The following is a 24,671-nucleotide window of genomic DNA, read 5'->3' on the forward strand; positions in this document are numbered from 1 at the left end:
GTGAATGGGTCCAGTTATATTATAGATATGATTTAGCTGTGCTGGGTGAATGTACCCTAATATGTAATATACAATTTACATACCTGTGCTCTATTCCTTTCTTGCAGCCAGTGTAAAGATGGAGTATTGAGCTGTGAGAGCAGTGAAACAGGTGAGGCAATTCTTTGCTATTCATTTCGGAGGTGTATGCATGCGGATGTGTAGTCTCCTTGTCCCTGGGTCTATGCCCTGTGTTTGGTGATCGCACCCAGCCTGCTGCTGGCACCTGGTTACATTTTATCTGACGCGCAGATTTCCCTTCTTGGTATGGCTTGCTGATAATGATTTCCATCTACTGTTGCAGCACTCGATTGTCAAGCTGGTCTGATATATTATAACTGCAGCCGGCGGGATCTGGACATTGAGCTACGCAGAGAGAGGACCTGTGAGAACCAATTGCTGAATATTACAGCATCTACCCATCTGCCCTGCATCTCAGGCTGTGTTTGCCCTCAAGGGTCGGTATGATGTATTACATACATGTCAGTGCCATGTTCTTTGTTTTCTTGTGTTCACCTACCTGTATGGGTCACCTCTCCTTGTTATACTCACCTGTTTCAGCGGAGGGTGCCACCATGTTCTTCTTCATTCTAGTTGCAATCTTTTATTCAGCATCTGCAGCCCGGATTGTCAGGGAGTGATCATCCAATGTTCATTGCAGAAGGCTCAATGCCTGGCCTGGTCACATATTATTTTAAATGGAACCCAAGGCTTCCTCTACTTTAACCCTTCAGTAACCAATCTGCAGTGTATGTTCATTAACCATTTAATGACTATCCCTACAACATTGGCATTCAAGCTGTCATAATTCCCCTTTCCTGGGCGATATTTGTATTCTTACATTTATCTTTAGTATTCCATGCTATACCTTCATCTCCCCTCCACCCATCTTAATGCCCCTTACACATTCCTGACAGTCCTTCTCCTTTTTTCTTCATTGTTCCCCTTACCTCCATTGTCCTCATGTCTGTTGTGACTTTCCCATCACCCCTTTAAATCTGAGTTTTTACTCTTTCTATGTATATCCAGAGTATACTATAATTACTGTATTTATCCAGGAATGAATCTGTCATTTGGATAAAACACATATAAGGATTCCTGAGCTTGGCTGCAGTGTTTGCTGGACAGCCATTCAATTTTGTTGCTGCAGTTGCTGTTTCATGTGGAGGAGATTTAACGTCATCAGCAATAAGAAGCTCACAAGTATGATTAGTCTGGAGCAGAGTGTTACTTTCATTATTATTGTTAGAGGGAAACTAAACAGTGGAGACATTGCTGATGACAGATATTTACACCGTTAATGCTTTTCTATATCAACCAGAATGCATCAACCTCTCTGGAAACAGCAGACCCTCCGCTGCTTCCCAACCCCTACAATGCTCTGCCATACACAAGTGGATGCTGGGATCAGGTGTCATAAGAAGATTAAGCTGATTCCAGCAAAATCAGCACCTTCCAGTTCTTCCAGGCTTAGGGCAGATCTTCTATATCTATATATCTGCCGCTCACTTCCAGCCCCAAAGGATGCATTCAGCCCGGAGGTCCGGAGGGCCACATGTGGAGTAGGAGACCAATGACTGTCCCGAGCCAAAAAATCACAAACGTTTTATTTAAAACCAAAATCCCAGCAGAGATGGCTATAATCCCTAGGACCCTCCTCTATGTATATCCAGAGACCTCTCCATGTAACATAATCCCTAGGACCCTCCTCTCTGTATATCCAGAGACCTCTCCTTGTATTATAATCCCTAGGACCCTCCTCTGTGTATATCCAAGGACCTCCCCCTGTATTATAATCCCTAGGACCCGCCTCTGTGTATATCCAGAGACCTCTCCATGTAATATAATCCTTAGGACCCTCCTCTATGTATATCCATAGACCTCTCCATGGAATATAATCCCTAGGACCCTCCTCTGTGTATATCCAGAGCCCTCTCAATGTAATATAATCCCTTGGACCCTCCTCTGTGTATATCCAGAGACCTCTCCATGTAATATAATCCCTATGACCCTCCTGTTTATATCCAGAGACCTCTCCATGTAATATAATCCCTAGGCCCCTCATCTATGTATATCCAGAGACATCTCCTTGTAATATAATTCCTTAGGACCCTCCTCTTTGTATATCCAGAGACCTCTCCTTGTATTATAATCCCTAGGACCCTCATCTATGTATATACAAAGACCTCTCCATGTAAAATAATCCCTAGGACCCTCCTCTGTGTATATCCAGAGATCTCTCTATGTAACATAATCCCTAGGACCCTCCCCTGTGTATATCCAGAGACCTCTCCATGTAACATAATCCCTAGGATCCTCCTCTCTGTATATCTAGAGACCTCTCCTTGTATTATAATCCCTAGGACCCTCCTCTGTGTATATCCAAGGACCTCTCCCTGTATTATAATCCCTAGGACCCGCCTCTATGTCTATCCAGAGACCTCTCCATGTAATATAATCCCTAGGACCCTCCTCTGTGTATATCCATAGACCTCTCCTTGTATTATAATCCCTAGGACCCTCCTCTGTGAATATCCAGAGACCTCTCCATGTAATATAATCCCTGGGACCCTCATCTATGTATATCCATTGACCTCTCCATGGAATATAATCCCTAGGACCCTCCTCTGTGTATATCCAGAGCCCTCTCAATGTAATATAATCCCTAGGACCCTCCTCAGTGTATATCCAGAGACCTCTCCATGTAATATAATCCCTAGGACCCTCCTGTGTATATCCAGAGACCTCTCCTTGTATTATAATCCCTAGGCCCCTCCCTAGGACCTCCCCTGTGTATATCCAGAGACCTCTCTCTGTAATTTAATCTCTAGCATCATCCTCAATATATATCCAGAGACCTTTCCATGTAATATAATCCTTAGGATCCTCCTCTAAGTATATGAAAAGACCTCTCTATGTTATATATTCACTGAACCCTTCTCTACGTATATCCAGAGAACTGTACAGGTAATATAATCCCTAGGACCCTCATCTATGTATATCCGGAGACGTCTCCTTGTAATGTAATCCCTAGGACCCTCCTCTGTGTATATCCAGAGACCACTCCATGTAATATAATCCTTAGGATCCTCCTGTATGTATATCCAGAAACCTCTCTTTGTATTGCAAACCTTAGGAACCTCCTCAATGTATATCCAGAGACCTCTCCACGTAATATAATCCCGAGGACCCTCATCTATGTATATACCGGGGACCACTCCTCATAATATAATCCCTAGGACCCTCCTCTTTTATATTTCCAGAGACCTCTCCATGTAATATAATCCCTAGGACCCTCATCTTTTATATATCCAGAGACCTCTCCATGTAATGTAATCCCTAGGACCCTCCTCTATGTATATCCAGAGACCTCTCCATGTAACATAATCCCTAGGACCCTCTTTTTTTTATTTAGAAGCTTTTCTTTTGGCTTTCAGTGGCTGAAGTTGATTTGGCATTCTGTTGGTGATAATCAGCTATGTAGTTAAGAAGGTAAAGAAAAGTGAGGCTTTTGTGGCTTCTGTTTATACAATTAAAAATTCAACATCTTTTTTTCAATAATTTGTGTAAAACTAAATAAAACATACAAAAAATATAAGACTCAATAAAAGTATCTAGGGCTCATTCACAAAATAGCATGAGTACCTATTCTTACCTATGATGTAATTGGCATGATGAGGATCAGACTTGGCTTCCTCAGGGGATGTGGAGATTCACATTAATAATACTATAAACCATATATAACAGCGTAAATAGTTATACAACTGAATAACAACTGAACAAAAACAGAAATTACTACATGTTAATGCATATCAGCTTTGGTGGTAAATAGTGGTAAATCATGGTAAATAGTATATAGTAACAAATAATAAGGAATTGAATATATGCTTTTGTTTATGTATTGTCACATATGTTTGAAGGACATTATATCCTAAATCATAGGATTAATACTCGTGGTTCCTAAATGCATCAGGTAAGTGTTACAGGTGAGTATATATGGAGTTATCAGTTTGATGAAGACAGGAAAGACACAATACCGGGTAAATTGATCCTCTCAATTGAGAAGGATTGTCTAACATGGGAATAAGGTTCAAGTCAGAGTGCATAATTATTAGGTAAAGATTAATATTATTAAAGGGTAGTGGTAGGTAAAAAGTCCCACTTACTTTCCTTTTGCGTTTGCCCCACTTATCAGTGCAAAGTTATTTTCCGGCAGTTGGATGTATTATCCTGAGAAGACAAATTAATTTAACAATTGTTCTAATGCCAGTATAATATGCAACTAAATAGAGTACTTACTTTAATACATTGGATAAATATCCAAAAGAAATGGGGATGAAAATAAATCGTGTCATAAAGATCATGTAAAACGGGATTTAAAAAAATGATTTAGTATTTGTTATTGGAAATTAAGAATATAAGTTAAAGAAAGAAGTACTCACTTTGATCGTGGTGATATGTGGGAAAAGCAGAGTGTCTGCAGCCAGTCACAAATGGGAATTTTGCCATGGCAATGGCATTGCAGATCAACATCACCAAGTGAGTTCTTCTTTCTTTAATTTATATTCTTCATTTCCAATAACAAATACTGAATCATTTTTTGATATCCCTTTTTACATGATCTTTATGACACTATTTATTTTCACCCCCCTTTTTTGTGGATATTTATCCAATGTAGTAAAGTAAGTATATATCGTGTTTATACCTTCAAGGACTTGAGCTGTCCCCGACATCCCAAATGCAAATACAAAAAACCACACGGTTTAAATAAACCAAAATTGGAGGACTTTTAAGGTTAATATGATTAATTGAATCACAATGAAGTATAAAACCACATTAGCTTTTAATAATAAATTAGCCATTAAAACATCTAATGCACAAAATATAAAACCAAAACGCTTGTTATAAATACAGCACTTATTTACCACCGCAGCTGATATGCATTTCCTTGTAGTATTTTCTGGTTTTGTTCAGTTGTTATTCAGTTGTATACCTATTTACACTGTTATATATGGTTTATAGTATTATTAGTGTGAGTCTCCACAACCCCTGAGGAAGCCAAAGGTGGTGAAACGCGTCGGGAAAGGAGACTGATCCTCACCATGCCAATTACATCATATAACATTTGACAGAATGAGTACTCATGGTATTTTGTAAATGAACCCTAGATACTTTTATTGAGTCCTATATTTTATGTATGTTATATTTAGTTATACACAAATCACTGAAATGAAGATGTTGAATTTTTAATTGTTAAAACAATAGATTTTCTTGACCTTCCTATCTATATTTCCCAATAATGAGGCTTAGCTAAAACAATAGAAATTGCATAATTAGAATCCTGTATTGGTAACTTACCTATTTACCTGGAGAGACAGCAATGTTTTTACACTTGTATCCTTAGGAAAGGATCTCAGATGTGAATAAAACCAGGAACAAAGGGACGAGGCACTAACAGGCAGGATTATTATACAGCACATAAAAGTTTTTTTAATATATTGTTGTTGAGTTTTTGTTACATTTTAACAGATTGTGGCAGATTTAAAATGTTGTGATTACTTTGTGAGTCACCAGTTGAGAGATCTGCCTCTGCTTGCTGACTTTTTTTCATCTGCACAGGAATTGGGCAAGATCTATGTAATGGGGACACACAAGGGAGTGTAGATTTGGGATTTTTTAATAATTCTCTATTTTTTCCCCTATAGGCTGGTGAAACACGGTAATGAGTGTTTTCCTCCAGATGCCTGTCCATGCTCCTGGAAAGCTAAGGAATATTTCCCTGGGGAGGTTGTGAATTCCCCTTGTCATACCTGGTAAGTCCCATACAAGACAACTTGATATCTCTGTATAGGCACCATGTCACTACCATGTCACTACCACTTTAAGTAATCTTCTTCATGTGGCTCATAATGGAGAGCATTGTCCTTTGACCGATGATTAGTGCTAAAATGTACCAAATCTGTGCAGACAAATTGGAAGGTCTCCAGCTCGGACATAAATTGGATCTTTGCTCCTTTTGGCTGGGAATGGCTATAGGATTCATCCAATGTGTCCAATACCTGGTGATTACAAGTATAACTTGCTATGTGTTCAGTAATCTTTGATGGAATGCTGATATTTCTGTGTGTCAAATTTTACATGTTTATATTATATTCAGTGACCACATATTGGCATATGATAATTCTGCTGACAATTTTATAAACCATTTTTTTAGTATTTGTCATCACGGATCCTTCCAGTGCTCCTTTCAGCCTTGTCCAGCCATGTGCACATTCTATGGTGATCGCCATTTTCGAACATTTGATGGTCTGGCTTTCGATTTTCTTGGAACATGTAAAGTTCAACTTGTGAAGGTAAAAGGGTTTTTGTGACTTTCTTCCCTGGCTCGTCTGATCCATTATATGATGACTGTCCATTAGCTATAGCCCATGGTTTATACACAGTAACTTGTTATGGCTGGAGCTCCCTGTACAAACCAAGACTTCTGATTGCATAGCCAATTTGGTGACTTACCTATCAGGGTTTTCTTGTCTCTTTTAGGCCCTGACCCCAACAAACTTCTCAGTCATGGTGGAAAATGTGAATTGTTACAGTGCAGGGATCATCTGTAGAAAAATCATCACTATCAGCGTGGGACAATCGCAAATCCTATTTAGTGATGAAAGCGGAAATCCGGTAACTTTCCTCATATAGTAACATGAATTATGACTGGTCATGAATGTAACCCAACCTCATGGATCGATATGGTCCTCCCCTTACCAGATTTCCTGACAGATTAGACCCAGATGGAAAAAGATCAGGCAGGAAAATCATTCATGCCCAGTACATGTGACGGTTAACAATCAGTTACATCTTTACTAAACATTGTTGACCATAAAGAAGATTTGCAATCAACTTATTCCAAGAATAGGCACTGATTGAGGATTCACATCCATCATTTTACATGAAATCTATCTTGGAAAATAGAGACATGTCTAAACATCACATACACTTTTCCATACATATCAGGAGACATTTTAGATCTCTTTCTATTAGTCAATGGGTTACAAAAGGCAAATTGAATGAATGTTTATGGGACATTTTGCAAAGAAACAAGACACATGACTACAGTAAAACAGCTGAGAATTGTGGATAAGAAAGGAAACCTCATGGTGCAGTCTGTAGGAGGCAATATGTGATAAGAAAACCATGGTCAGGTAAAGGTAGTAGTTACATAAGACAATCAATATGAAACCAGTTATAGTAGTGCTCAAAAGGATCATCATGCTTTTTTGGTGTAACAGAACCAGTGGTTTGTAAAAGATTTTGAAGAAAAGAGGCTGTCACATTGTGGTTGGTGGTGGGGGATGGTTTGGATGGGAGAAGACCAGCGCAGAGTGGTTGGTGGTGGGAAGAGGATTTGATGGAAAGGGACCAGCACAGTGTTGTTAGTAATAGTTTTGAGTGAAATAGGCGGTGAGGAAAAGTTCAGAAGGAAAAGGACAATCACAGTGTTGGTAGTAGGAGTTAATGAAATAAAACATGTAGCCGTTCATGCCACGGAGACAATAACAAGCTTGGAGTGGTATAGCCAGAAGATGGAAGAGGTCCGTTCTGATGTCCCCTATTCTTTGTGTATCAGAGTGCTTCCAGTATTATGGATAAGCAGCAGGAGCTCCACATTTGGCAGGCTGGATTCTTTACTTTTGTCCACTTTCCTCTGGAAGACATCACTGTCCTGTGGGACCAGAGGACAACCATTCATGTACAAGTGGGACCTCAATGGCAGGTAATGTTGGTCTTTGTTATCCCAATACTTTCTCATGTCCTCCATTACTGCAATTCATATCCTCCCCGATCCCAATATTTTATCATATCCTCCATTACTCCAATTCATATCCTGCCCAATCCTAATATATTCCCATGTCCTCCATTACTGTAATTCATATCCCCCCTGATCCCAATATTTTCTCATATCCTCCATTACTGTAATTCATACCCTCCCCGATCCCAATATATTCTCATGTCTTCCATTACTGCAATTCATATCCCCCCTGATCCCAATATTTTCTCATATCCTCCATTACTCCAATTCATATCCTGCCCAATCCTAATATATTCCCATGTCCTCCATTACTGTAATTCATATCCTCCCTAAACCCAATATTTTCTCATATACTCCATTACTTCAATTTGTACCCTCCCCCATCCCAATATATTCTCATGTCTTCCATTACTGTAATTCATATCCTGCCCGATCCCAATATTTTCTCATATCATCCCCGATCCCAATATATTCCCATGTCCTCCATTACTGCAATTCTTATCCTCCCTGACCACAATATTTAGTCAAATCTTCTATTACTTTAATTATTCTCCTCCCTCATCCTAATATTTTATCTTCTCTTCTTCACCCCAATATTCTTTATATTTCTGCTTCACCCTTATGTCATATCTTCAACCTGATATTGTGTTTTATCTAACCTTGCTTTGATGTTGTGTCATACTCTCCACATCCTGATTTTATCATCCTGATACTTTGTTATTTTCTGACTTTTCAGGGATTGCTGTCTGGTCTTTGTGGCAACTTTGACGTGAAAACAGTTAATGAAATGAGAACTCCAGAGAGCTCTGAGGTGACCAACCCTCAGGAATTCGGAAATAGCTGGGTGACCACTGAGGTAAAATGATAATTAGATACACCATGTACAGTATACTGTTAGGCAGTGTCACGGGAAAATGAAAATACTCGGTCTTTCAATCCTAAGGTTTATATATCAGGACATCATACATTTAATTAGGAGGTTCCAAATTTATAACACAACAGTTTCCACCGTGTCAATTAGGGATGAGCGAGCGGGCTTGTCTCGCTTACCGAGCCAGAAAGATTTCTGTATTTCTCTCAAAAAAAATACTAATATTTCATTGTTTGATACCTCTTGCTATTTACCGTCTGGCAGGGGGCATACTCCCCGGGAGTCCATCATTGTATAACAGCAGCAGCAGCAAACTGTTGGAGGGAGCAGCACAAAGTGTCAAACAAGTCTGAGATGTGTGCGGAGAAACAGTACGCTGGTAGATTTATTGAGGGGGCGTACTACAATCATACAGCCACGTCATGTGGAGAGGATTGTGGACTGGGTCTCAGGGGCCTCAGGTGCAGCAGGCTCTTCTTCTGTAGCAGGCTCTTTTTCCTATAAGCCTGGCCTGAATGGAACCGAGACAACCACTGCTGACAATCTTCCTCAGCTTAAACTCACCAAACACCTTGAATCCACGAGTTTTTATTGTTGAATGTACAGATGAAGTTTTCACAGATGTACAGGTAATTGCATGTGAAAAGGAATATTTCTTTCCTAGCCTCAGCACATTTTACTAGCAACAGTCATGAAGAATCCTACAATGAAAAAAGAAGGAAGTGACCTCATAAAAAGGGAACAGCAAAAAAAAAAAAAAATTGCCATAAAACATAGACGATAAGATGGCAGTAGAACAATACCTTAAACATAAAGCATAGCTATAACACAAATGCATAGAAATATTACTGCTGGAGGCAGCACAAGTACGACCCCTACACTGTCCATGTGAGGGTAAGCCTCAGCCTCTTCACATTCATCAATAGTTGGAGCCTTTACAGTCTTAACCTCTTCACATTCATCCAAAGTTGGAGCCTCTACAGTCTTAACCTCTTCACATCTACCCTGGCTGAGCACATGTTCCCATCTCTGTGCCTGTACTTCCTGCATTTCCCTATATCCTGGTGGGGTTTCTAAGGCTACTATCAGGGGCAGGAAACACTTCAACAACTTTATTTGCATTTTACAAAGTTGCAGTTAGAATAAGGCAGTCCCCTACACAGCAATGTCTCCATTAGCTACAGCTTCTACACTGTCCATATAGGTGATGGCCTCAACCTCCTTCTCTTTTGTCCCTTCATTTACAACAGCAACAATACGGAGTAGGGGGTAGAAAAGACAGAGTGGGCTTCAAAAGAGGTGAAAATGAGGTGGGGGGGTAGGAAGGTCTCTGTATGTGCAGTTAGGTGAGAGAAGGAGACCCACACCACCCCCGACTTTGTTGCCAGGCCTCCATAGGAGAGAGCAGCAGAGTCTGAGGAGGAAAGCCAAGTTTCAGTGAGAGCCAGGAAATTTAGAGATTTAGAGAGGAGAAGATTGTGTATAGAGGTTAATTTATTGCCCACCGCCTCCTCCCAATGCTGCTGTCGCCTGTCAGTACTCCATTCACAAAAATTGTATTACACACTTCTGGGTGACAATGCACTACACCCAGCTCTAGATGTCAGTTACCAATGCTGTCCACACTCCGTCCGTCCTTCTTGCTCATCCCTAGTGTCAATAGTCATTTGTAAAAATGGGGCAAAAATAGGGAAGCCCTGTGTAAAAACTAAGTACACCCCATGATTCAATAGCTTGTAGAAGCCCCTTTAGTAGCAATAACTGGATGATTTGAGTCTCTCCCACCATTTGAGTCTCTCCCTTTGTGGAGGAATTTTATCTTCTTTATAACATTGCTTCAGTTTATTGAGGTTTGTGGGTGTTCCTTGCGCAGCTCTCTTAGGGTCCTGTCACAGCATTTCTGTTGGATTGAGGTCTGGACTTTGATTAGGCCATCGCATCACCCGTCTTACAGATGGCCTCACATTTGACTCTTACTTGAATACTTGTTATATACTTACTCTTGAATACTTGTATAGAGAATATATAAGTATAATGGTTTATAGAGAAGTTCATTGTTGACTTAATGACAGTAAAGTGCCCAGGTCCTGTGGCTGCAAAACAAGCCTAAATCTTCACCCCTCCCCCACCATGCTGACAGTTGGTACGAGGTTCTAGTGTGGATTTGCTGTGTTTAGTTTTCACCAAACGTGCCGCTGTGTATTGGTCTAACATCCCCACTTTGGTCCCATCTGTCCAAATGTCATTGTTCCAGAAGTCTTGTGGTTTGTTCGGATGCAGCCTAAGCTGTGCTGCCATGTTCTTTTTAGAGAGAGGAGGATTTCTCCTCGCAAATCTCCCAAATACACCACACTTGTTCAGTCTTTTCTAATTGTACTGCTATGAACTTTACCAGGTAACATGGTAACTGCAGGGTGTACAGTCTGAGATGGAGCTCCTGGTGGTTTCTGCAATTATTCTGAGCATTGTCTGACCTTGGGGTGAATTTGCTGGGACATTCACTCATGGGCACATTGACAAGTGTCTGGAATGTTTCCCACTGGTGAGAAATCTTTCTCCCTGTAGAATGATGAAGTTCAGATTGTTTGGCCTTCTAACCCTTCCCAGATTGATGGGCAGCTACATTCACTTCTCTGAGATGATTGCCGATGTCTTTCCTCCTTGGCATTGTGGTAACACACCCCTGAATGCTGCAGACCAGCAAACTGCCAGAACTTCTGTTTTATGGAGGTAATCGCATTTGCTGGTGATCAGTTAATAAACGCATACGGATGGGCAGCTACTTACCCTCTTCATTCCTATGGGGTGAAGAGGTATTTAATTTTTCACACTCTGCTTTCTGCATGGTCTTAGTGAACACAGTGTAATGATCCATATGTTGTTTTTCATCTGAGGTTTTATTAACCTAATTTTAGAACCCACCAAGGAGCAGATATTTTAATAATAAAGTACAAAATCTTGAAGAATTGATAGAGGGTGCAATTTCTATATATTGGGTACATTAAACATTGGGGAATATAGCGAGTGCTGGGTGCCTATCGGTGTCACCTAACTGCTGTTTGAGTTGTCCATAACAACCAATCAAATTCCAGTAAACAGTGACGGAAGGTTTCAATTGGTTACACTTGATCATGTTTCTAGCAGTGTCTGCAGTCTGTATTTGTCTCTCTCAATGATAATTTATCATAATTGCGTCCATTTGTTTCAGTGTGCAGACAGCCTGGATACCCGAAACCCCTGTACTCTCAACCCTCTCCGAGAGCCCTTTGCCAAGAAGGAGTGTGCCATCCTACTTAGTGACGTGTTTGAAGCCTGCCACCCAGTAGTAAGTTCCCTTGTAGTATTCTTTGCTAGTTTATAGGATTTGATTATTATAGTAACATCAGAAACCAGGCAACCCAATCCCCTCACATGCTGGAAGAACTGGGTTGACAGCTGCCACAAGTCCCTTGGTGCCCCAGATGTCACTCTTCCCCAAAAACCGCCGCAACGGGGGCCTTGGCATACGTGTAACAGCCTGGTAGAGAACAAGCAGCATCAAGTTTTGGTTTGTGGAAATTTTGACTGGGGGCAATGCCCTAATTTTGCCCAGACCCAGAGTTGTTTAGCTTCCTTCATATTCATACTTGGTATTTATTCCTGCTGCTGTGCTCACTATTTTACACTCACATTCCAGGTGGATGTGACATGGTTTTACTCTAACTGTCTGTCGGACACATGCGGCTGTAATCGAGGTGGAGACTGCGAGTGTTTCTGTACAAGCGTATCAGCGTATGCCCACCAATGCTGCCAGCAGGGAATTAGCGTGGACTGGAGATCCCCCCGGCTGTGCCGTAAGTACACTCTATGCTAAATAAATATTTCCAGGGACCATTTTCAAAATCCATTTCCTTTCCATTCTGGGCAGATTTAACCTAATTAGCATTTGTTGTTCCAATTTTCATCTCCTATACAATTTTCGGGGCCAATTTCTATTTCTAGCACTGGCTCTGAATCCCATTTACCATTCCATGTCCAGGGAAATGTCTCTCGGATTTCATACAATTTTCTGGTTGATTTTCATTCCAAGACCAATTCCTATCTGTAGTACTATTTCCATCTCTGATACCATTTCTAGGCTCAAGCTTCATTTTCATCTTTATTTTTCAATATCGTTTTTAGGATGACATTAATAAAATGATTTATGGGACCTCTTTCCATCTCCAATGCAATAGCTGGGCCAAAAACCACCCAGTGCCCTGACATTTTCAGCCAAATTTTCCCATCTTCTTTACATTTCAGGCAGCAATTCAATCTTTGATATTTCCATGGCTACTTTTTAAATCCAATATCATTATAACTATTCCAGTCTTTAATACCTTTTTCGACCCACTTTTTTCACATTCTCTGTTACCATTTTTGGGCTGATTCCCATTGCCAATGCCATGGTCAGTTTCTGTCTCCAGTATGGTTCCTGGGCCAAATTTCTGTTTCTGATACCATTTACTGGGCCACTTCTTATCTACAATAGTCAGGTCACTAATCATCACCATTTTGTAGACACAGGATATGATATCATAAACCTATAATTACTACAGGAAGTGACATCACAGATTACGCGCAGGATATTGGGCAGAAGGCCATTGATTACAATAGGAAGTGAAATCACAGGTCAATTATTATACAGGGGATATGCATTCCTAAAGATTTTGAGACTGATAATCTATATTTTCTCTTTCTCAGCTTATGACTGCGAGTTCTACAACAAAGGTGAGTGCTGCTCCGACACTGTTTTTATGATGAATAAAATCTGTTCTCCAATGCAGCGGTCACCAACCGGTGGTCTGCGGCTCTGTCCCCCTTATGAACACAACCCGCCCACTCTCCCATCGCAGGCTCATACCTGCTTGCTAAACATTCTAGGGGGACAGAAAGCAGGGCTGAGCCTGCGATGGGAAAGGGAGCGGGTTCTGGCATCATGATGTCACTCTGGGGGACATTTCTTCCCCTTTGAGTGACACGCATGCGCTGTCCGAGTTGGATGAATTTAGTGGTCTGTGAGGTTGGAAAGGTTGGCGACCACTGTTCTAATGAATATGCAGCACTCCAGTATAGGTTGGCGCTTTATAAGTTTTTAGTGCTGTGTGTAAGTAATCCACATGAGGGCAGCATTGACCAAGTGATGTACTACAGGGGTAGATTTGTGTCACCAGGCTAAATGACTTTATAGTATGGAAGGGCCTCTGGGAATTTCCTCTGGTCCTCTGGGGTAGGTCCTCTGCAGTCATGGATTAATATAAACATCTATAGCTTTATATTATGTGACATGAATTTCTTTCAGTCCTAGGAAAAGGGCCGTACCAGCTGCACAGCTATTTACATCCTAGTCTGGTGTTGTCGGTCAGGTTGTCAGACACCATAGTTATACCACTGAGAGGAGATGGTACCAACTTCATGCTGACCCCTGGCCTCTATGGATCACACGGTGAGATAGAAATTTGCATATTTTGGGTAACACCATAGTGACAATCGCTGCGGTGTAGGTAAAGGGAAGCAAAGAGAATTTCCCGTTGCCCGCTGACATGTAAAGGTTTTTGATGGTCCAATTCTTGGGGTTGATATTGATGAATCCATGTGACTTCTTTCACAGACCAGAATCTCATCTCTCTGGAATTGGCCGATCGGCCAAACTACTTCCTGTATGCAGCCAAAAATGGGAGTTTGCTGGTGGCAAAGTGGAGGCAGAGCCAAGCCTTCCGGAGTCGTTCAACATTTCTAATGCGGCAGAATGCCTGGATTGCCGGCTATAGCGCCTTCGAGAGCTTTGCTAATCCCGGACATTTCCTGAGATTGTCCCCAACCTCCATCTACCTGAGCAAATATCGACATTCTACAGCTTACAGACGCTCTAGCCTCTTCAAGTTATCAGGTAATGATTGGTATTCACACACTGACCTGTATAGTACACGGAAGAAGACACGGCCTTAATAGTCGTTGTGATCTCTGCTCCAAGCGCCATGCCTTATGACGTCTCGCTCACTGATCTGTTCTACATATTTGTGTTACATAATGGAAAATGTAGAAGATAAAGTGAGACTCTGTTGTGCAGGCCAGGGCTTTTTTAGACAGCTACTGTCTCTGACATTTCTCTTTGTTCATAGCAGGAAGACCTGGATGCCTTGCAGGCCACCATAGATAGTACTGTCCATTCTTTGTACAAATAGGTGGCACACATGAATAAAGAATTGGACTGGCCTTGTTTTTGTACTTGTTATGCTTAGCAAATCTGAGTTTTATTTCTGTATATTGGACTGTGTGGCACAAAACTGTATGTAGCACTGATGTGTGTGCAATTCACCCAGCTTTCACCCAACTTTTTCTCCTATATCTTTACAGAAGTGCCAGTGCCACTCCAATCACCATGCCAGTGGCGCTATGATGCCTGCTCAAATGCATGTTTCAGGACCTGCAGCGACCCAACTGGGAAACGTTGTACAAATGTCCCAAAGTAAGTGATGACACGGGATATCTGTGATGCTTTTTTTTGCCAATCTGTAGTCGCCAGTGTCCTCCGCTGTGCTCTAGAGATGGACAGAAGGCTGTGTATTGCTGGACTTGCAGAGAGTCTTGTGATTTCCCTAAGCAGCTCCCCCATCACACACCTTTTTTTTTACACTTGATTTTTTCAGCAGTGTCTGAAGAAGAACAGAAAATCCAATAAAACAAAAAGAAAAGATGCATACAGTAGTAGATGTTGCATATTGGTAATGCTTCATGAGAGGAAAGTTGCTGGTGTATCCAGAATAGGAAAATGAGATCAGGTCCAGCAAATGAGCCAATAACATCTTGAGGTTCCTGACCTGCAGTCACACCATAAAAGTAAATATTCACAGCCCAGCATTTATTTTTATGGAAGGTTTTGGTTTGTGCCTGTCCTACACTGGTCAGCATTACCCAGTTTACCCTGACGGAGGCGCCACTGCCTCATATATAGTCCTGACTTGTATAGTAAGCAGGTGATGTACATTCTCTCCTTTCATTGCACTCTCAGCTTTCTCACATACAATGATTGGTCCATATATTATTACACAGTATTTAGAGATTCTAGGAGAAGTAAACAGCTTATTATAGCCAGTCACTGTCTAGGAGCAGAGTGCCCCCATACACATTATCTACGCCCCCTACAGGAGGAGCAGAATAAGGTGTGACACTGTGTGGGAATAGCAAATAAGAGGCTCGTTCGGGGCCTAGAGGGAATGTGATTCCTCTGTGTAAGCGCTACCATATATTGTCAATATATTCTTCGTCCCGGATGGAATTGTATTTTTATCTTCTCATCAAAAATGAATAAAATATTATATTTGTCTAGTCAGATAGAATTTGTCTGCTCTCCTTTCCATGTGCTGGACCTCATGAAATATAATAAATGATTTGTCTTCTCCAGGGTGGAAGGCTGTATTCCACAGTGTCCACCGCATTTGGTGTTGGATGAGGTGACAAGAAAATGTGTCTACTTTCCAGACTGTGAGTACCACCAATTCATGGAATATTCCACTGCTGGTTTGTTGTATGTACACTGTGTGATTTTAGGTCTATAATGTTAATTTAGATATTTTCTATGCGACATGTAGGCGAGAGTCATTTCAATATGGGCAGGAAATGTAAGATTTGTGTTTTCCATCTCGGTATGCAGGTATTGAGCCGGCTCTTGGGGTGACCACCATCATTTCTTCCACAGTACCACAAAAACCAACAAGTGGCTTTAATGTAACAAGATCTCCGGGCTTGTTTTCTACACCGCCATTGGTTACTCCTTCTAAAGATGCTTCGGAGGGAAATACTACCAGCAGATTTTTTTCTGTGCATGTTGTCTCCTCTGACACTCCTACATTGCTCCCAAGATCGCAGGTAGCCACAGATCATGGCTTATCCACAGTGCAGGATACTATTAGTACAGTAAAAGATGTGACCAGCAGTCCTGGTATATTAGCAGCTTTAGTTACAACAATAAATAGGACTGAATTAAGTTCTTTTTTGTCTCCTGAGACTGCTCTGTCTACATCCAAAGTCACAAAAACAATGTATGTAACATCCAAACCAACTATTCAGGTACCAACCACACAAACTGTTCCACCGATATCACCTGGAGAGATAACAGACAGAATTATTCCAACAGCCACATCTCCTGGCATAACTCCCACCCTGACTGATCACACACCTGTTTCAGCTCTGCCAAATGTACCCAGCATGGCACTTCCTGCACTGGTCACCACAATCCATACCAGCAAGAGCGTGACAGCCACTGCATCCACCCAGTTAAAGACAACAGTCCCAAAAGAGCACATAGCAAGCACAGGAACCTTTCCTGCAAGCAGTGAGACACAAAAAGTGTTACATTCTTCCACTAACATTTTGTTGCATCCTGTGACAGGACCAAGCATGACAAGATCTGAGCATAGCTATTCACAACCGGCATTGGCAGTATCACTGGTACCTTCCTCATTGTCTCCATTACACAGTTCTACTAGTACTCCCTATTCATTAGTTTCTAGTTCAGGGCTACAACAAACACATGTTCCCTCAACCAATGTACTGACTCCAACAAGAGGAGATGTTCCAACACCTGAATCATGGCAATCCACAGCACAAACCTATCTATTTGGCACAAAACTGGTAACTTCAACAGATGGAGACTTACCTTCTAGCACTAGTACGTCTACTACCAAGTCGGCCACCACCAAGGTTACGGACAGGCCAGTCACAGAAGCTTTCAATGTCACCACAGAGCCTTCAACTAAAGAAACTATACACAGGCTTGTTACCAGTCCTTCCAAGACTAGCAAGTATTCCCCAGTATCTACAGACCTTACCAGAGATACTTCAGTAGGTGTTGCTAAAATCACCCTGTCTGCAGCTTCTCTCTATACTGTACCAACTCCAACAAAGGAAAGTCAACATCTTCCAATGTTTACAAAACTTTTACCTTCTACAATATCGGAAACCTTTATAGTGGGAACATCTATACCAACCTTGGTAGCATCTCAATCATTCAGAACAACAAAGGCTGAATCAACAATATCAACTGGAGTGGTGGGAACATCATTTGGGACCACAGGTCCCTCCACCACACATGTCTCACTATACAAACCTAGTGCAGACCTAATTTATTTGTCCACAAAGCCACAGGTCACAGAGAAAGAACACACACAAAAAACTATGATGTTTGTAGAATCTGTTTTAGAACCTAACAAGACAACTTTGAGGCCAGAAGTGGCTTCACATTCCTCTGCATCAATAAAGGTTCACAAAGAAACTGTGCCCCAGGAGGTGTCCACAAGTCCGAGTCATCTGCTTCCGCCCACTGAGAAATCTACCGGTATAATTTCTACAAAAGCTGCCATCCATGAAATTAGCAGCCTCACTGCTTCTTTAAAATTGATGTCCTCTACTAAAAAAGTGCTGCTACCCACTGATACTTCTATACGTGATACATCGCCTTCCTCTGTACATACTTATCCTACAGAACGCCTGTCCCAGTTACCCTTTAACACTGGGCCAACACAGAAAACATTTAGTAAGGCATCATCATCCCTGACCACTAAAAATGTAACAACACTTTATGTCCCTTCATCTGCACCCTTTTCTACATTTGATGAAGCCAGCACCTCAGTGTCTGTACCAACCTCCAAATATCATGTAACCGATACCTCCCAACTGACAGAGTCTGCTAGTCAACAGGCATATTCAGCTATTTCTCCCTCATTATCTCCAGCTGTTTCCTATTCTACAACACAATTAGCAGAGCCTGAAACCACAAAGGAAAAGGTCTTGTTAACACATGCAATTAACACAACATATTCTCCTAGTTCACTGTCACCTTTAAGCACTAGGTCAATGCCAGATGGTTCACCCACCGAATCGCCCTCCCAGTTAATGACTGCCTCCGTCCTGTCTAACATGACAGAATCTGTGAAATCATCAACAGAAAAAACAACAATCCTATTTGTGTCAGCAGAGAATATAACTGGATATAGAGCTCTGTCAACAGCCGAATCCTATAAAACAACCAGTCAGTTAATTTCTGCCTCTCAGCCATCAGTTGTATCTGAAACATTAGCCAGGAATCAGCCAACAATAAAGGAATCAAAGTCTCTTGGATTAGTTTCTAAAGGACTGCAGACTTCATCAGTCGCTATAACAAGAGATACAGTTACAGGAACACTTCAACCAGTGAGTCCTCCAGATATGGCCTATCCTTCACCAACCTCCCAGCATCCTCCACAGACCGGGGTCACCTCCCAGCATCCCCCTCAGACCGGGGTCACCTCCCAGCATCCCCCTCAGACCGGCATCACCTCCCACAGACCGGGGTCACCTCCCAGCATCCTCCGCAGACCGGGGTCACCTCCCAGCATCCCCCTCAGACCGGCGTCACCTCCCAGCATCCCCCTCTGACCGGGGTCACCTCCCAGCATCCCCCTCGACCGGGGTCACCTCCCAGCATCCTCCTCAGACCGGGGTCACCTCCCAGCATCCTCCTCTGACCCGGGTAACCTCCCAGCATCCTCCGCAGAGCGGCGTCACCTCCCAGCATCCTCCCCAGACCGGGGTCACCTCCCCGCATCCCACTCAGACCGGGGTCACCTCCCCGCATCCTCCGCAGACTAATTTAATCTCAAAGCATCCTCTAGAAACTGGTGTAACACCAGAAATCATTCATCATCTATTGACTTTGGATAAAACCACAGCACCAAAGACTCTTGTTACCTCCAGCTATCCCATCATCGCAGAGACTTCTCAGGCAGTCACATCTCAGACCAGGACATCTGTTACTTCTGTACTGCCTCTTCCAGTTACACACAATCTAAACATTACAACAAATCAAACAGGAATTCAATCTCCACTGTTCTCTACAACTAGTCAAATGCCTACCGAGATGTCCATCTCATCGACCATCCAAGAGGTGGAGAGCAGCTTTCTTACTGAGCTGGCAGGAATGACTATGTCTGCCATGTTGCCTTCTAGGGAATCTGCAACCCCTCCGGCCTGTACAGTGAGTATTTCTTTCATTCCTTGCTGGACTCCCTTCCTTTACACGCCAAAATTACTTTTCCCACCTTTCTATTTTAATGCTCCTATAACCCCGTTGGCATACTGCTTTCCAGCCCTTGTACCAGCAAAATTTCCACCTTTGGGTTCCCTGCCTTCCCATTTCCCTTCCATCTTCCAGTTCCATTCTCTCCTCAGACTCTTTGCTCCTCTCTTTTTCCCCTGGCTCCCTGCCTTTTTGTCCTCTTCTACCATACCACTTCCCTTCCCAGCCACCTTCTATTTACCAAGCTTCCAGACCCTTGCTGCCTTTCCAGCCCCACTCCTTCCCCCGAGCCTGCTGCCTTTCCAGCCCCACTCCTTCCCCCGAGCCTGCTGCCTTTCCAGCCCCACTCCTTTCCCCGAGCCTACTGCCTTTCCAGCCCCACTCCTATCACCAGCCTGCTGCCTTTCTAGCCCCACTCCTATCACCAGCCTGCTGCCTTCTTATCCCTTCTTACCCCAAAGATTTCTGTGTAAACTTCTTCTTCCACCTAGACTTTCTGCCTTCCCAACTTTCACTACCTACCCTTCCCCCCCAACCTTGCTGCTGCCTGTTCTCCTCCCTTGCACCTTTCCTGTTTTCCATCGTCTCCTTGCTTTGCCTTTTCTTCTTCCTCCCTATTTCACAGACTTTTGCTTAGAATAATACTCTGCCATCATAGGACACACAATGTTACAGGACAATAATTGTATATATTTTAGCCATGATTTGTTGATGGATATGGTTATAAAAGATTCATATTTGTAGATATTATTTCTTTATTGTTTTCAGATATTTTCATTTCTATTTGAGAATTTACTGCATGTAGAGTTGTTGGTAGTGAAAGTGTTCATTGGTTTTGTCATGTTTGGAATTTGCTGGTAGTGAACTTTCTTCTCTCTCGCAGCCATACACAGAGAACGATTGCATCAAACATATCTGCGTGGATGGCCAGCTAATTCAAGTCAATAAGTCCCAGCATTGTCCTTATAATGTCACTCAGCCCAGCTGTGGTCTTCTGGGATTTGCAGTCCAGATAAATGGAGACCGCTGCTGTCCAAAGTGGGAGTGCGCGTGTAAGTATGTGTGCCCTATTGGGGGTGTAATATATGGGGCGGGGTGCTTCCACCTATATTACATGAGGCAGGGGGCTTCCTCCTATATTACACGAGGCAGGGGCTTCCTCCTATATTACATGAGTCAGGGGGCTTCCTCCTATATTACATGAGGCAGGGGGCTTCCTCTTTATATTTTTACCATTCTCTCCCCCAGGCCGTTGCTCCGTCTTCTCAGATCTGAGTTTTGTCACGTTTGATGGCCGTTATCTGGCTTTGTATAAAGAAGCCTCCTACATTGCACTCCTGACTGAAGAAGAATCCATTACTGTCCAAGTGTCTAGGTGTGGGGATCCCTCTCTGGTAATGTTCTCACATTTTGTATTATCTCCATCCTGTGTTTTCTCTCAGTATTCGGTATTCAAAGAATGAACATTTAGCTCAGTTTTCACTCCCTGTGTGTGATGCCGGCATTGGTGATCTGAGCTCTTATTTCTATGTCGTATGTCATTTCATATGGAGAGTCACACTGGATTCCTTTATTATTATATTGTTTGACTAATGATGTTTTTTGTGTTTTGTACAGGGCAGTGCCAATAATGTTACTCTGTGTTTATCCATGTTGGAACTAACTTACCTGTCCAACCAGATCATCATTGATCGCCTTAGCAGGAAAGTAAGTGGAAACTAATCAAGACAATACTGTTCAAAATAGACGAAAAGAAAAACAGAAAAGACATGGGGAGGGAAAAGTCCGATTCTTCTCTTCCAGTGGGAGAGTATACAGGAAAATGGGTTATGTCACAAGATGTGTTAGTTAGGAGCAGTATATGTCAGAGCTATATAAATGTATAATAGATTGTAAGAGGACATTAGGGCATGATGTGACTTGCTCAGTGTTCCCTACACACCTTACCACTTGTCAAGAATATGCCAAATATGCAAAAATAAAATCTAAAGCACATAGTTACATAGGTTAGGTTGAAAAAAGTCCATCAAGTTCACCCACTAGGGAAATAAACATATCCCAGATATAAATTCCTATAAGACATAGTTGGTCCAGAGGAAGGCAAAAAAAACCCCGGGTACAATTTGCTTATACAGGGAAAAAATTCCTTCCTGATTCCATGAGGCAATCGGATGTTCCCTGGATCAGCAGTCACTGTTGTTTTTACTTTAAATCCTTAATCCCCAGTTATATTCTGTGCTTCTAGAAATCATCCAGCTTTTTCTTAAAGCAATCTATAGTAGTTGCTGAAACTCACTCCACTGTCTACCTGTTTACTTACTTCCTCATAAAAAGAGAAAGTTGTCATCCCCCGCCATCCTGCTGGTCCCCGCAGGTCCTGGGGACACGTCCTTCCTCTTCGATCCCCAGACGGCGTATGCAGAGTCAATCTCTGGGGTTTCCCCGTGATGTCGGTGCGGGCGGAAGGAAGAAATATTTATATAATATATATATATAATTACATTATATTTATATTATACATGCTACTGTACACTTACATTACATGTTTAAATGTTTATTTTTATTTTTTTTTAACAGATTTTTTTGTTTTGTTATTTATAGTTTATTATTAAATGTGAGTTATGCCTAAGAATTATAGCCTACAATAAAAAATACATTTCCATGCAAAAAATGTACTGCTTTTTGCATGGAAATTTGGGTAGAATTAGACTGCTAAGTAGGGTAAACGTATTACCCATTGGAATATATTTTCAGTTTGCTTTTGTAGAACAGACTTGAAACATTCCCATTTCTGTTCTGTGTTCTTTGAGGACAATATTGTCTGGTATTCACCTGGGAGGTGTTACTCCATTTGTGCATACATGTATAAGACTGTGCACTGAACCAAACCTTCCACCTTGCTACCACTCATTTCCCCAGTTACAATGTTTGTTTACAAGGAGTTATAAAAGTTTACTTACAGTAGTGGTAGTTGTGTAGTTACTATAAGGATTCAACTCCTTCTGTTTTCTAACTCCACTTTTAACCAGCTACTTGTTTCACTAGCCAAGAATGAGCAAAGGATGGTGAAAAAAAAACAATAACCCACAAACTGGTATTATATAAGTATATTATATTATAAAAGTTCCCTCACATCATCATCAAGGCAACCTCTCTGATCCTTCTAAAGACCCTGAATTTCCCCCAACTCGTGTAGAATGTCAACTATCACAGCTTTGCCAGGGAGGACTTTTTAGGAATGGAAACCTGACCATGTGCATTCCATCTATCAATCTATCCATCAAGTATTGCATTGCTAAACTCCAAAAAGTGTATCAAATTATAATCCTGATGAGTCATTAATGCCCATTCCACATATCTCATGTGTTGAAGAAAAAGGGCACTTAGGGCCCTACCCACCCTTTTGTAGATCTCTCTGTAGTAAAAAGCGACCTACAGATCCCACACACTCCGTCCTTAATACACAATAATTAAAACAATACTCCCCCTCACATGAAGTCTACCATGGAAAGTGAGCCAGGTCAGATCGCCAAACTTTACGGGGATTCTGTTCAGAATGCAGACCCTCCATTAGAACTGGACTGGGCAATCAAGGCCATTAACACATGAAAGACAGAAGACAAAATCCTCCAGAAGCTTAATGAGGAGCAATTTCAGGCATTGGACAATAAACAGAAGCTTGCTGTGTTGAACCCCTATAAAAAGACCTGAACAAGGATTCACAATCTGAGGCCACCTCCCTCCGTGATAGGGAGAGAATTGGGGAAAACAGCTCTTCAGACTGGTGTGAAGGAAACACATACAAAGTCCTAATCCTTTGCCTTGGTATGAATTAGTTTGCATTCCTAATTTAGCCAGGTCTAAATTTGAACTTTCATTTCCTGCTAGGGCCCCAGCAAGGTATCTGGGACTTGGGAATTTGAAACTCTCACTAACATTCTTCATTCAGAAGATTCTTTCCCATGAGTGACCCTAGAACTAGATGCCTCCACATACTGCTCCAACAACCCCCTGGAGACACATCATGGCCATAAGCCACAACGCTCAGGGGCAATGCTCCAGCAATGCCCAGTTCTACCTGACCAAGATTGAGAGGAGATAATTAGGAGATAAAGCCAATCACTGAAGGATACTTCAGCACCAGCACTACAGTAGATGTCTTTGTGGAGGAAGGGAACAAACTCCCAGCCTGACAGGTTAAAGAATTGGGCTGCCCAGGTGATTTCCTACAAGCCAATTTATCAATGGCACAGACTTTTCTGCTGCAATAGGTTCTGTCATATCAGTCCAAGAAAGATACTTCAATCCTGAAGTTAAATTAAAAAAAAATTGATCTTGTCTCTGTTAGGAAATCCCCTAATAAATCTGCATAAAGGGACCTTAAACATTCCACAATCCCTGATCTGAACTTCACCAGGACCCCTGTACTTTCTGCTTGTCTATATATTCGTAGTAATCCAGTTGTATTGTTATTCTCTTATGAGAAGCATAAATTCTGCAATTTATTCAGGACAGCCAATCCTTTTTCCAAAAACAGTTTAGTGGGCTCTTGAAAAATCCTATGGTTTTCTTTTTTCTAATCTTCCACCAATATGACTTCTGCACAAGTCCGGGACAGAGACTCCTTCCCTTGGATAATGCAGCTGAGGCATTCCGAGTCACAGATGGCAAACAGAAAACTCCACTGCTCTGATCTCCGGGATTGACAGTAAAATTCTCCTCCTCCCTTTCTGTAATCCCACCTGTCATCCGGATATTACCTAATATGCACATCTACCAGACCATCACACCATCACCATCACACCAGACCATCACACCAGACCTTCACCATCACACCAGACCATCACACCAGACCATCACCATCACACCAGACCATCACACCA

At 41.9% G+C, this 24,671-nt stretch overlaps 1 protein-coding gene across 1 annotated transcript in view; it reads left to right on the forward strand.

Annotated features, from left to right (window-relative positions):
• Positions 1-24,671, forward strand: part of OTOG (otogelin) — a gene marked incomplete in the record, with an annotated part of 70,385 nt that overhangs the window by 22,732 nt on the left and 22,982 nt on the right. Inside the window, 19 exon segments of the mRNA XM_072421584.1 lie at positions 108-151; positions 344-497; positions 5,745-5,852; positions 6,254-6,392; positions 6,580-6,714; positions 7,661-7,807; positions 8,580-8,699; positions 11,923-12,039; positions 12,391-12,547; positions 13,437-13,463; positions 14,035-14,178; positions 14,344-14,622; positions 15,090-15,201; positions 16,138-16,217; positions 16,387-19,058; positions 19,060-19,746; positions 20,672-20,840; positions 21,037-21,182; positions 21,406-21,495. Coding sequence (XP_072277685.1) covers positions 108-151; positions 344-497; positions 5,745-5,852; positions 6,254-6,392; positions 6,580-6,714; positions 7,661-7,807; positions 8,580-8,699; positions 11,923-12,039; positions 12,391-12,547; positions 13,437-13,463; positions 14,035-14,178; positions 14,344-14,622; positions 15,090-15,201; positions 16,138-16,217; positions 16,387-19,058; positions 19,060-19,746; positions 20,672-20,840; positions 21,037-21,182; positions 21,406-21,495 — 5,527 coding nt within the window.

The sequence above is a fragment of the Pyxicephalus adspersus genome, chromosome 9, assembly GCF_032062135.1.
Source record: "Pyxicephalus adspersus chromosome 9, UCB_Pads_2.0, whole genome shotgun sequence".
NCBI lineage: Eukaryota > Metazoa > Chordata > Amphibia > Anura > Pyxicephalidae > Pyxicephalus > Pyxicephalus adspersus.